This window comes from Amaranthus tricolor, chromosome 1 (assembly GCF_026212465.1).
Source record: "Amaranthus tricolor cultivar Red isolate AtriRed21 chromosome 1, ASM2621246v1, whole genome shotgun sequence".
Lineage (NCBI taxonomy): Eukaryota > Viridiplantae > Streptophyta > Magnoliopsida > Caryophyllales > Amaranthaceae > Amaranthus > Amaranthus tricolor.
Window position 1 is genome coordinate 6802463 of NC_080047.1, and position 14131 is coordinate 6816593.

Sequence of the window (14131 nt, forward strand, 5' to 3'; positions counted from 1 at the left end):
ATCTCTAACCGAACCGTGAGTAACCGACTCGACCCGAGTGTGACCCGTTGTAACACACAGCCGAAAAATAACCGATCCGAAATGCAACCGAACCGAATAACATCCGTCTGAAACCGACCCGATCAACCGAATGAACACCTCTAAGTGTATATTTAGTCTTATTGTTTTTTTCAAATTTGTTTTTTTCTTTTTTTTTTTTTGAAATGATCAAATTTGTTAAATCTGTTTAATCTCTGTTGTTCTATTAGTTTTGTTATATTTAGTTATTTTTTAAAATAAGGTTCGCCAATTATGTAATGAAACTTGTCCCTTAGATGTAGTCTTATTCCACTTTAGAATGGTGTCAAAGTCAACAACTCCACGCGAAAAAAAATAAATTTAATCTCATTCGCTTATCATGTTTAGTAGAATATTGTAAGGAGACATGATAGAGAATATAACATGTCAAAGGAATATCTTAATGCCAAATTCACACTAATTTTCAAGGCCCAACCTACTTATTATATTTTTTTATATAATTTTAGGGTGTAAAAAAAAAAATAGTTAAACTAAGTCCAAGATGATGTAAATTAACGTCGACTAATATTTAAAGCCCTAATATCTTTGTTTATACCCCAAGTAACTAAAAATGACACATTAATTAAGTGGAGTGAGTTAGCTTTCTGGATTCATTAAAAATATTCAAAAATAAGTAAAAGTGTGTTTAAATAGTGAGATTATATCTCAAAATAAAAATGCTATAAAATTATTAAAATTAAATAAAATAAAAAATAAAACAAATTAAAAGATGGGAGTAACGAGAAACCATCAACGAAGCAAATTTGAAATCTAGAGGAACCAAACTCAAATAAATCAAACTCCAAAACTCTGATCATCTTCAAAGCCATACACCATTTCACTGATACCATACAGAATCATTCAAATAACTAGTGAGAAAAATAAGATGGGAGGTCCAACAACAAAGAGGACAATATCACAAGAAGCATTCGAAGAAGTAGTGAGAGAAAACATGGAAGATCTTGGAATGGAACCTTCTGAAGCTCTTCAAGACGCCATAGATTCTCTCACTCTTCAAGGCGTCGATCTATCTGGTAACTTTTCATTTCAATTTTTTTGAAATCCTCGGTTTTAAGATTTTCAAATTCGTCACTCCTTTTTCAAAATGTTAGGTATTATCACTTGTGTGCCGGGAGAGAGTTCGGTGCAGGATAATCCAGTGATTTCATTATTGGAAGATTTGAAGAAGAATTGGGCTGATTGTGAGTCCAAGAATGAGGATGAATTGCATCAATTATCGCCATTGTTTCTAAAACTTGCTCAACTTTGTGTTGATTCTGATGCGGAAAAAACTTCCGGAAATTCGAATTCTAATGCTGCAATTGCTGCTAGAAATGGTGGAGTTGAATTGGTGACGTCGATTTGTGGCAAAGTTTCTGGAAGTGGAAATGAGGAGGTTATAGTTGCTGTTCTTCAGGCACTCTCTTCTTTGCTCTGTGGTATGCCTTTTTTAACTTATTATTGATGCTCTATTTATTGAAATTTCTGGTTTTCACTTAGTAATTAGTTGATATTAAGTTTGAATGTTGTTGAAATCTTGATTTTTTGGTTCGTAAATGATTTTTGTTTGCATTGCATTTGCAAATGAATTTTAGCTATGACTCACAAGTAAATGGATTGTAATTGAAAGTTGGTCTCGCTGTTGATTCAAATGATGTTAACCGATATCATTATTATTATATTTTATTTTTTTTATGATAGAGTACACATCTAATGCTATGATGTAGATGTAAGATGTTCAATTTGTCAAAATGTTGGATTTTTCTAAATGTCTAAATGTGTTTTTGTGTGTCAAGAAACGTTCAAAGAGGCGGATTGATTATACAGTAGCCAGAATAATGGAAGTTAAACAAATAGAAGAAGTAGCTCACTGATTGTTTTTGAACTTTTGGTATTTCAGATATTCAGAGTGCTCAAACATTTCAGAAGTGTGGTGGACCAGATATTGTCATTGGCATTTTGAAGCAGGATACTCCAAACCCAGAGTTGTTGAATAGCTGCTTCTCTGTCATTGCTGCCTCTGCTACTGGGAACGAAATTCTCAAGGAGTCATTTGTGAATTTGAAAGTTGATCAATTCATTATGAATACGTTGAAGGGGAGCAATAAAGCCAGTGTTCCGAGCGTGTATGATGCTATACGTGTTTTACTGACTCCTGATGATTACCGTGTTGCTGCTTCTCAAGTACATCCATGAACTTATACATTTCACTTTCTAGCATTTGAGTTCCATCTGTTTTGTTTTCCTTAGCTAGTACCGAAATTTAAAACTCCCATTTGCTTATTTGGTCATTTGTAGGTTTTTTAATTATTTTTTGGTAATAGTTCTGTTGTATATATGGTTGTAGGTATATGGATATGCTCGACAATTTGCGAAAATTGGAATTGCTGAAGCTCTTATGGATTCCCTCCATGAGGGCCTTACTTCACCCACTCTAGTTTCAACAAGTGTCGCTCTCAAGGCTGTTGCTGTAAATGTATGCATACTGATTACTGCCTTTAGTTTAGCTGTTTCGTGCTAACTTTTTTACTGCCGATATAAAGTCTTGAAGAGTTAACATCTACTTAGAAACCTTGTCATAAATAGCACTTAGTCAGTACCATGTGCTATCACTGGTAGCTTTTAACCATCATGCAATAGAGTAGGTTTAACGAATTGATTTGACATGAATGTACTTAGTTGTAGCTATTTTATGTCTTGATAGTTTGTTAACAAAGAAGTCCAACTAACTTAAATTTGACTTTAGATTCAAGGCAAAATCTATTACCTGCAAGCATTGGCCACATATTTGACAATGTTTTTCATCAAATGACGTAACAACAACAATGTCAAATATTTAATCCAAAATATGAGGTCTGCTACATTAATCAAAATAATTTAACGTGAGAGATTGTCAGTAACAATGATACTTTATTCGACACTATTTATTTAATACTAATCTACAACTTACAAAATCAATTTCAATGATCATTCATTTATATTCTTCTCGTCCATACATTCTTATCGATTGTCATATGCTCTTGCAAAAAATCTAATTTGTTATATCATTATTCACTCCTACTATCCTGGTTATCCATAACCTACCTCTTCCTCTAAGCTATTCAAAGTTTCCATCTTTCGATTCCATCGGACATTTGCTTCTTTTTTTGCCCAAGACTAAACCAACATAAATGATTTTTTCTCATTTTGTCTTTAATATCTATAAATCCAAGTCATATGTCCCTTGTTTCGATGAGGCCTGCCGCCTGAGAGTTATAGTTCTTTGGTTTCAAATCATAATGGATTATAGTAAAATGACTAATTAAATCATGTTCACATCTTATTTATGTAATTTGCAGATGATTAGTGTTGTCAAAGAATGGAAAACAACCTCATTGTTATCACTAGCAAAGCTAAGGTTGCATACATTTGGCCACTTCAAATCCAGTCACTTAATGGCAATGGGGTAAAGGGATGTTGTATGTATTATTCAAGACCCTTTCTTAAGCCCTCGTTTTTAACTCTATTATTTAATTTGTGTCCACTTCTATCTTGACATCCCCATCTCAGCTATTCTCGTCTTCTCTCTTCTGAAAGCTCAAAATTTTGATCTATATGAAACATTTCAAGTTATCATATTTTGTTTTATTAACCTCTGACTCGCTACTCTCACTTTTCAAAGAGTGTTAAATTTCACTTGCTATTTGTTTAAAATTTTTGCTTGAGTAGTTATGTGTTGTATGCATTGCCTCAATGGAAAGAATTAAAGGGAAGGGAAGGAAGGGAAGAGAATCGAAGGCTTTGAGAATTCCTCTATCTGAACAAAAATGGGGATGGTAGGGGAATGGATGGAAGAAAATTAAAAGGATAGATTCTTTTAAATTTTGTACTCCAAATGTTATGCAAGCACTCGTACACTTTGTTTGGATAATAATTCAGGTGAGAAAGAAAGTGAGGGGAAGAGGAAAGAAGGTAAGGGAAAGGAAGGGGAGTCTAGAGAATAATAAGGGGACTCTAGAGGAGAGGGAGGGAGAGGGAGAGAAAAATATTTTGCTTCCAAATTTTTCTACATTTAGAGAGATTTAGTTATTAACAATATTAAGAGATTAAATCCCTCCAAATCCCTTCTTTTTAAGTCTCTTCCCTATCAAACAAAATTATATCCTTTCAAATGCCTCCTAAAATTTGTATCCAAACAAAAGTGTTACGAAAATACGTAAATTATTATGTAAAGTTTTCATATGCTATTTCATTTATTAGCATCTCAGTTTTAAAAAATGTGCCTTGGGCGCGCTATTATGTGTGGCTTTAGATAATTCGCTTCGCTTAATGTGTGATCAACGTATATGTAATAGGCACGCATTTGTGCGCTTTTTTGCGCCTTGCCGTTTTTCTCTCTTTTTGTGCTTTTGATGTTTTGGGAATAAACCTTTTTTAATGTCATATAACGTAAGACAAAACTGTCAAGTCTTTTCAAAGAGAGAAAAGGAAAAGGAGATGGGTTTTTGTCTTTTTGAAGGTAGATGAATAAAAAAAGAAAAATAAGAATTTGCTTGGGGTTTTAAAAGTACAAGGCTTCCCTCTTAGTGCCTCCACCACCACTAAGTAACTCTTTTTCTTCTTTTTCTTTTGGTTTTTTGTTTTATCCTTTAATAACAGTGTGACAACAATTAGACATAATGCCTTAAAATGTGGGTTTAGGTACCCTCTTATGCTATTTTGCATTATATTAATGGCTTAGTTCATCGATAGTAGATGTTTTAGACCTTTTATGGAACAATAAATTGAATTTCATGCTGTTTAAGTATCAAATATTCTTTGAAATTGTTTTATAAGCTTGTGAGCAAAAACGTGTGTCTCACAAGTCACACGTATCAAAACTCAGGTTAGTATTGATTGCTTCTAGGATTAAGCCTATTTCCTACCTCCTTACTGGTCTTGTTTTTTGAGTGTTTAGATGTATTCCTTAGTCCTGTCCCTTCAAGTTAATTAGTTCACCTCTCTTTCCTTTTAGGATGTAAATTGTGTTGAGCCAAATTATGGAAGATTATTTACCAAGGCCTTGCGTAGTTACATTACATGCCTACTGACAGGATGTGCAACTCGAGTCTTGATTCATGATGACTTTTGGAGACTGAATGAGGATAAAATTCACTTGCTCATTCTTTCACTGATAGGTATATTGTTGGTGCAGGATGAGATTTGCAGAAGCATAGCTGATAAGGGTGGTATTGATGCTGTTCTTCGATGTATAGATGAAAGTGGTGAACAATTGAACAAGCCTATAGCCCGATCATGCTGCATTTTGTTGTCTAAGGTCTGCCTTCATAGCTTATCTGATAACTTTATGTTTTTCCGCAAAACATGAGAATTTTGAGAAATTTGAATAGACATCAAAGCTAGAATGTATTAATTATTAACTCTAATATTTTGCTTCCTCTTGTCCACGTGTCTCAAATATTTGCTTCTGTCATCTAAAGTGAGTTAAACAAAGCACTTCCAAGACATGGTATGGAGTGCAATGTGCACTAATTGATGCATGCTGCTTGTGGGGGCATATTTGTTAAATTACTCCCAGGTTCCATGGTATTGTTACTGGTGCTGGCCATCCTTGTATCAGAACTTTACAAGATCTAGTTGTGATCTTTTCCCCTGAAATACATTTTGTAATTTAACAAATAGTTATAATGGCAAAGGCAATTTTCCTCAACTGCTTTGTGTTGTGTGCATGTGCACTTTCCTAATCTGGTTTTAGCGTATGGATTCTGTATTTCTGTACTTGTTTGTTATTTTATTCATGAAGCCTAACTGCTGTTCTTTCATAATTAGTTGGCCGGAAGTGATCACAATAAGAGTACCATAGTGGAGAAAGGAGGCATGGATAGACTGATCAAGCTGTGTGCCAGATTTGCTAATGAGCCATCTGTGATACAAGAGGTTGAATGCGCAAACTTCAAAATTTTCGTGTGGAACTTGCTTTTTGATGACCTGCTACTGTCTGTTAATTGGTGTACAGTTTAACTGTTCTTATACTATGCTTTTTGATCATTCTTCTATATTACACCTTCCCCTTTATTTTGATTCATCATTTTGACCTAGAAAAAACTAAGGTAATCCTTGTTGAATGAGCTAGCTCTGTAACTAGCTGGCGGCGTAGCAAGCGATGACTATTGTTTGTTGTACTGGTTCTTGTGGATATTTTGACTGTGGTATGATGGTTGAAATCTATAACTAGGATCTGGTTTGCAGGTTATGTCTATCATTAATGTGCTGTCCCTGAGATCTCCTGATCATGCATCTCGTGCTATGGAAGCTGGAGCAGGAGATATGGCTATCCAAGCCATGCAAAATTTTCCTGCTGCACAACAGCTGCAGAGAAATGCTTGTCTTATGATACGAAATCTTGTGGTTAGAAACTTTGAAAACAGGTAAAATCCAAGCATTTGCTGTAATTATCTATTGGTTGTTTCTAATTTAGAGACCCTTAAAATAGTATGAGTAATGCAACTTATACTACAAGTATATTGTTTTTGTAAGAGGAATAGAACCAAATGCTAATTTATAATGAATCCATAATTTCCAGAAAAATCTTGCTCGACAATGGCATTGAGAAAATCATCAGAAAGGCTAGAGAAAGCCATGAAAACTGCAAGGCTGCTGCAACAGATGCTCTCCGAGATTTGGGGCTTGATAACTACAACTTATAATGTTCATGCTCATTCAGTTTGCTATAAAAGTAATTTTCCTCCTTTTACTCGAATCAGACTAGCTGTAATCGTCATGCATCTTTGTGTAAGGGTGAGAAGATCTGCGGAAGTTTTGATACCTGGCATGCTAAGTTTTGGAGCACACTCGTCTTAAATTGCGGAACATTGTACGCTAAGTTTTGATACCTGACATGCTTATGAATCAAGAATTTAGGGCTTTGGAGCACTCTCGTCCTTTTTTTTTTTTTTTTGCGTTGAGAGATTTGACTCCCATGTCATCGCATTGTTTTATTACGTTGTGTAGTTGGCTACTCACCCAACTGAGCACATATTTTTGCATTGTATCCTTTGTTTTCGGTATATAATTAATTTTACCATGCGTCTCTTGTATTAAGCACTTGTTCGACATTGCTAAACCTTCTTGTTGGAATCTATACTTAAGATAATCAGCTACTCTTGTGAGGGACCGTCTCTTAAAGAGACGATATTAAAATAAGGACTCCATATTCTTATTTTCTCTTCAATGCGTATTAATCGGGTTATTTAGCCTGTATATCTAATGTGTCTTTCGGAGAGACTGTCTCTCACAACAATTTGTGTTAGATAATTAGATTTAGTACCCGTCTTTACTCCGAAATAGGATAATGACTTTACTTTTCATTAATTAGTGTTAACTCTTTTTTGCGTGTGTTTTTATTTATATACATTTGGAACACTTATGTTTTGTTTGTTTGTTGGTATTCAATGATGGTATTAGGAGTGGTTTATATTTTAAATTTTCTTGACCATATTATATTTCCATGGAGTAATGATAATGAAATTTTACCCATAAAAAATGTTTGTTTCACAATATTTCATTATCACTTAATAAATTAATATTATATTATCAAATAATAATAATACATTGAAATGAATTTTATCAAAAAATAAGATAATCGAACAAAAATACTAAACTTGTCAAGAGATTATCCTACAAAAATTACGCCAACTTTCATAAACATTTCCATATGTTAATACTTAGGTCCAAATGAGTTGCAAAAGTAAGAAGGGTGAATGCCAACTAAACGAAAGTGTACTATAGATGGGACAAACGTTAAGCAATCCAAGTAATAGAGGGAGTACCAATAAAGATTAGAAAAAAAAGCTAATGGGCCAAACTCCAAAGAACTGAGAACCGAAAGAAGTGAATAGTACAATTTACAAGAATGGGAAAAAGGAAATAAATTGAGTTTTAAAATACTATTTTAAAAATGTAAGATTATATGATTAGAATTCAAAGAGATGGATATCAAAAGATTCCATTTTTAATAGAATTGTTTTTCTTACAAGAGAAAAATTCAGAAAAACTCTCAAAGGCCTTGCTGAAAAGTGAATGATAAGGTCATAATTCCTAAACTTCTCCAATAATCTTGGCTCAGGCTTTACTTTGCAGGCGTCACCCCGATGGTTCCATTATTAGCTATAGTCGCTGTCGCAAAGGATAAAACTCGTGTCAAAAAGACAATAAACTGAAATCGATTGCAAGAATGATCCAATACATTACAAAACGCGGAACATAAGTCACCACGAGCAGATTACAACTATTAAACTGATATGTTCGTACCCTCGTTTGTGGTAGAGCAATGCCTGTAAAGCATATCGCCTGAATCCATTGACAACATGAACTTTGAAACAGTGTACGGAACACCAAAAAAACACGAAATATTCAAGAATCAGTCACACCCGATGTACATTGTATAATTAGCACCTAGAAAGAGCATTTACTCTTACCGAAAACAGGAGAACTATAGGAACATCTTAGAGTAGGCTTTTCGCTCTTGGTCACGTCTATCAGCAATCTGCATCAAAACGACCTTTTAGTTTTCGGGAATGATAAGAAGATCTTATCATGAAACGAAACTGCACATATACTTCACCTTCTTCTTTGCAATTGCGAGCTCTCTCTTTATTCCAGCTGAATAATATGAACCGAATTAGAATCATGATTTGTAAGATTCTCAAAAGACAGGTTTCAGAGCAAATATCTCTTACCATCATTAGGCTCCAAATCTAATGCCTTTCTGAAACTAGTAACTGCAGCATCTATGTCATTAAGAGCCATATGTGCCTGAGGAAATCGACATCTTATAGCAGGTCAGACATTGTCAAAAATGATTTAAGTTGGGAATAACCACGCTACCATTGCCAATCTATTCATATCCCGCTCACAGAAGCTATGACCAGGGTCTAGGGAGGGTTGGATGACGTCAAACCATACCCTTAACAAAAGAGATAAGGGGATTTCGGTGACCCGCAAAATGAAAACAAATGACCCAGTACACGCTATAAGCAAGACATACCCATTTAAATAAATAAAAATATTAAAACACAGTTATAGGGAAGGGGAACAGGGATATAATAATGGGGTTCTCAAAACTGAATCAAACTACCTGCAGATCAATAGAGTGCAGTGGCAAGCAAAGCCACGAACCAAAGGTCGTGGTATAGAAAAATGACCAACCTGTCCTTGGCGAAACAAGGCCTTGACGTTATCCTCACCATCACGCATAGCGAACTCCGTGTCCAACAAAGCACCCTTTAAATCTCCCAACTTCAACTTACAAGCCTAGAATAATCATCGATCAACCAACAAGTTCGTGAATTACTACTATGTCTTCAACACCAGGAAAACGAATCCAATATAAAGATCACAAATTTGTCCATCTGGATAAAAGATATCTCCTTCCGAATATAGAAAACACTTAAAAAACAATAAGGGTATAGAATTATCTCAACGGAAAAGGATTAGATAGCTGTACTGAGAAAGTCGTAATTCTAGGAGGGAATTGAAGAAAATGGCTTATATATCTCAGCTTGAGCTTCATAAACAGTTAAGTTATCGATTTGAACAGATTGGGATAGCAGAAATATGTAGGGAATGTGTTTGATTTTCTTTCATCAAGAATCGTACAATACATGACCTATTAATGATTCATGATCGAGGATCAATGACTTGCAAGCATATGCTTCCGTCTTTGTTCCATCAAACAAAACAAAACTAGACCATAATAATCGATAATCAGTGAAAAATGACAGCTTACAGAACTGTTTGTGAACACTTGCGACTTGATCTTTCGCAAGGCGGAACTTTTCTCTGAAAGAAATGAACGGAAACAGATTAGAAATAAAATCAGCGACAATCAGAAATTTTTTAGGCTATAGCATCATAACAATTCGTAAAATGAAACTATAGAATCACCTTCATCAACCCCGTCTTTCTCCCAGCATTCATCTAAATACCGTAATGCTTTTCTATACTTCCTTAGAGCCATTTTATAATCTTGTTTCTGGATAAAAGAAAAACCATGTCCATTAGCATCATTGCAATCAATGTAATAGCTTGGAAAAGTTAGTTCTCCGACCTGCGTACCTTGAAGTGTTCATTTCCAAGCGCCTTAACAGAATCAACAGCTTCCGTCCACCAAGAGAGTTCATTAGGACATTGATCAAGGTCAGCTGGCCAATCAGGATATGTATCGCCATCCTTAAACAAATCCGCAATGCCATCATCAGCCCCCTCAGGGATTTCACCACAATCGGAAATAATAACATCCTGGGTGGGACGTTCATTATCCTCTGTGTTGACATGCTCAATCGTGCGAACAACTCCCATACCTTTGATCACTCGACCAAACACAACATGTTTTCCGTCTAAATGAGAAGTCCGAGTTGTTGTTATGAAAAACTGAGAACCATTGGTATCAGGCCCGCTATTAGCCATCGATAACATTCCCTTCCTTTCGTGTTTCAACTCAAAGTTTTCATCCTTGAATTTCAATCCATATATTGACTCTCCTCCGGTGCCATCTCCAGCAGATATGTCTCCGCCTTGAATCATAAAGCTCTTGACGATACGATGAAACGAACATCCCTGAAACAGAAATTTGATGATTTCACCTGTTTTTATGAGTAAGAGAACAAAAATTAAAACCACAGCATGTTTTTCTGTCCCTTATTCCTTTCAATGTTCCAATATGCTAAAATTTACATGCCTACATATTACATATACAGCCCGTTTGGTAATCAGTACTAAATGGTGGAAATGATAATGAAAAGTTAGTGTACTTTTGGTAGACATATCTCTTGATATGTTTAATGATCATAGTTATTCTCCTTCAACAATTTTCTTCACAAAATTCATTCCAATGCATTACCGTATGAAAATGTTGTATTAGGTGGTAATGGAAAACTATGAACAAAAAATCTTTTTTAAGATCAAACATCGTTATCATGGGAATGACATAATACATATAATGACTCGAAAAATGAAGTGTCTGAGACTCTTGAGTATCCATAGTCTCGAATTTAACACGAGTACTAGAGGTAAAATGAATAATTCGCAACTTCACCAACTCAACTAGTTCTTACAACGTCATAAAAATGAACAAACGTCACTGAAGATAGTATAACAATGTCAGAACCTTAATCCCAAATAATTAGAGTCGGCTACATGAATCAATTGACAAATGATTCTATAAATAAATCACCCTCCAAGAAATTGAAAATTACTTATATAACATTGAAGTTAGTTAAGCTCTTTAAATAACAATCCATCAAAATCAATGAATCATAGTACACTATATTTAAAGGTTCAAAACTCTGTGATTCTATTTTAAGACAACCAAATCACAGCTTCAACAGAAGTACAATTAAAACATTAACATAAAAAAAGAAAAAAGGGGGTTGGAACTTTCTGGAACATTTATTACATCTAAACACAAAAAGGATAAGAAATCATTAAAATGGAAATAACAATTTAATAACAAAATCAGGAATAATTAACAACAACAATATAAAAAATCAAAATATTAATTTCAAATACATGGATTCGGCTACATAAATCAAAACAAATCAAAATGAGAAATCATCCATAATAATTAATCACAAAATCAAGAGCTAGGAAATTAAAAATTAATTTAAAAACAAAGTAAAAAAATTAATTCAAAATATAAATACATTCAGCTACATAAATCAAAACAAATCAACGTGATCGATAAATCTTGTAATACCTTGTAATGAAGGGGAACACCAGTATGAGGACCGACACCTTTTTCACCGGTACAAAGAGCTCGGAAATTTTCTGCAGTTTTTGGAACGACGTCGTTGTAAAGTTCCACAACAATACGACCTTCAAGTTCATCACCAATGGTGATATCAAGGTAACATCTCGTTCTCGCCATTTTTGTCTCTCTTTTCAGGTCTCAACTGTAACTTACTTTAAGGAACACAGTTAAAATTATAACAATCCTAAAATGGAGAATATTCATTGCCCCCTTGGTCCCACCAAATGTTTATCCCACCAAATTTGTTTGTTAGTAAATGGAGTAATGGTAGAAAAGTGTCGATTAAATAACCACAAATTATTGTATGAGACGTCTTTTTAAAATATACATTTGATATATGAACTAAATAAATATTTAATTATAAAAAATAAAAAATTGTTTAGAATCAAAAATATTTAAAAATTGTTAATAATAAATTTATATATGCTTGATTCACTGAAAATATATTCATTTATTATTTATTTTTTGATAAATTTATCTATTAGTTTTATTTGCTATAATAAACACATTTTTTGTTTCTAACTATCTTTAAAGCTCCGTTGTTGTAATTCAAACAAGAATAAATAATAGTTGACTTTATTTTCAACAATTTATATTGAATAGATTGGTTAATTCAAAAATAAACAATAATTAAGTTTGTATTTAATTGATGAAGCAAAAATTATTTTATTTTAACAATTTTCTCAAATTAAAATGCGATAAATCTAGTGGAATGAACTACTCCTGTAAAATATACTCCCTTCAATTCACTACTAATGTCTCATTTGCTTTATGCAGTTTATCCAATGTATTTATTCAATCCTTAATATCACTAATTGTACATTATGAAAAATTATGAAAAGTTGATATGAATAATCCTTACATTGACTATGTTCTAAGTTCTAACTTATAGATTTATAATAAAATACAAATTATGAGTAAGAGATAAGAGATGAATAGTGTCTAAAAAGCAAATGGAAGGTTAGTGTTGAAATTGAGAGAGTATACAAATTGCATATGTATTGGAGTATTTATTATGTTGTGTAAATAAATATTTTTCTCAATCCTTAAACTTCGCCACCCTTTTTATTTTATTGTCACCCCTATTTTAATGAAATGACAAAAATGCCCCTGAACTTAAAATTTGTATAAAACATTTCAATGCCACTCAATAACACTTTTATTACTCTAAAAACACTAAATCAAAACTTAAATTTGTTGGAGCTAAAGTTAAGGAATTCAAATTGCGAATAATAATTCGAGGTAATTTCTAATCAACTCATTCCAAAATTATATATATATATATATATATATATATATATATATATATATATATATATATATATATATATATATATATATATATATATATATATATATATATATATATATATATATATATATATATATATATATATATATATATATATATATATATATATATATGAAGGAGGCAGTCACGCGCGACCCAACCTTGAAAGCGCGACTGAGCCGCAATCCAGTTGCGCGTTTTGTGCGACTCTGCCGCGGTTGGGTCGCGCGCGACTGCCTGCCTCCCCGTTGAACCTGCTAATGGTGAGTGGAAGCTCGCATTGGCTGGTCTATTTGGAAAGCCCATATTTGAGCTGCGAAGGAAAGGGTATTTCACTAGCGGGAGCATCAACATTGGTGAAATTATACACATGTGCCACCGGTCTCAAGCTTTAGAGACATAGTCTACAGCCTATTACATGGTTATTGTGGGTTTAACACTGCTGGTGGATAAGACTAGAGTTGGGATGCGACCTCACCCTATACTTAATGTGAATGCCGATCGGGATGAGATTGCTTGGGGTGCAGTGACTCTAGCGTATTTGTATCGGCAACTGGGTATGGCGTCTAGGGTTGGGTGCAAGACTATTGCTGGTTGTCTTACATTGTTACAGACATAATTCTACGAGTACTTTCCGCTCTTCCGCCCCCATCTTCGTCATGCTGATGTGCCTAACAAGATGAGGGCGGAGATGTGGTCGCAAGCATGTAATTCATCTACATAATCAAATTTTCTATCCGTAACAAATCTATCAGGATAATATACATTGTCCCTTAAGTTTTCAAAAACCTGCAAATCTAAAATAAATTTTCAAACATTAATAAATAGTACATAAATTATAATAATCAATATAAATATTATGTTACTTTAAAATATAAAATAAAACATAGATTAAGTTAATAAATGTTAAACAAATAAACATTAATAATAAAAATTTTAATAAATAATAATTAGGTTTAATAATTAAAAAATAAAAATATTAAATATTAAATAAA

General features: G+C 33.5%; 2 protein-coding genes across 4 annotated transcripts; one reads left to right on the top strand and one right to left on the bottom strand.

Annotated features, from left to right (window-relative positions):
- Window positions 1-767: 767 nt before the first annotated feature.
- On the top strand, window positions 768-7186 carry LOC130812972 (uncharacterized). Its single transcript, XM_057678645.1, has 8 exons — window positions 768-1091; window positions 1170-1496; window positions 1958-2241; window positions 2405-2533; window positions 5231-5353; window positions 5866-5973; window positions 6286-6464; window positions 6620-7186. Exons 1-8 carry the CDS (start codon window positions 944-946, stop codon window positions 6741-6743), a joined length of 1422 nt encoding a protein of 473 aa, XP_057534628.1. The 5' UTR covers window positions 768-943; the 3' UTR covers window positions 6744-7186.
- Window positions 7187-7709: 523 nt separating this feature from the next.
- On the bottom strand, window positions 7710-12075 carry LOC130812983 (peptidyl-prolyl cis-trans isomerase CYP40-like). Of its 3 annotated transcripts, none has more exons than XR_009042153.1 (10): window positions 11792-12075; window positions 10153-10653; window positions 9982-10069; window positions 9824-9876; window positions 9244-9348; window positions 8775-8850; window positions 8660-8697; window positions 8514-8581; window positions 8347-8385; window positions 7710-8211 (listed from the first exon to the last, which is right to left on the bottom strand). XR_009042153.1 is itself a non-coding variant. In XM_057678656.1 (9 exons), the coding sequence occupies exons 1-8, from the start codon at window positions 11960-11962 to the stop codon at window positions 8528-8530; spliced, it is 1086 nt and encodes a 361-aa protein (XP_057534639.1). In that variant the 5' UTR covers window positions 11963-12023; the 3' UTR covers window positions 7710-8211; window positions 8514-8527. The 3 variants fall into 3 exon arrangements, 1 of the variants encoding a protein (XP_057534639.1); XR_009042152.1 differs by having other exon boundaries at window positions 7715-8211; window positions 8347-8407; XM_057678656.1 differs by lacking the exon at window positions 8347-8385 and having other exon boundaries at window positions 11792-12023.
- Between the last annotated feature and the right edge of the window lie 2056 nt (window positions 12076-14131).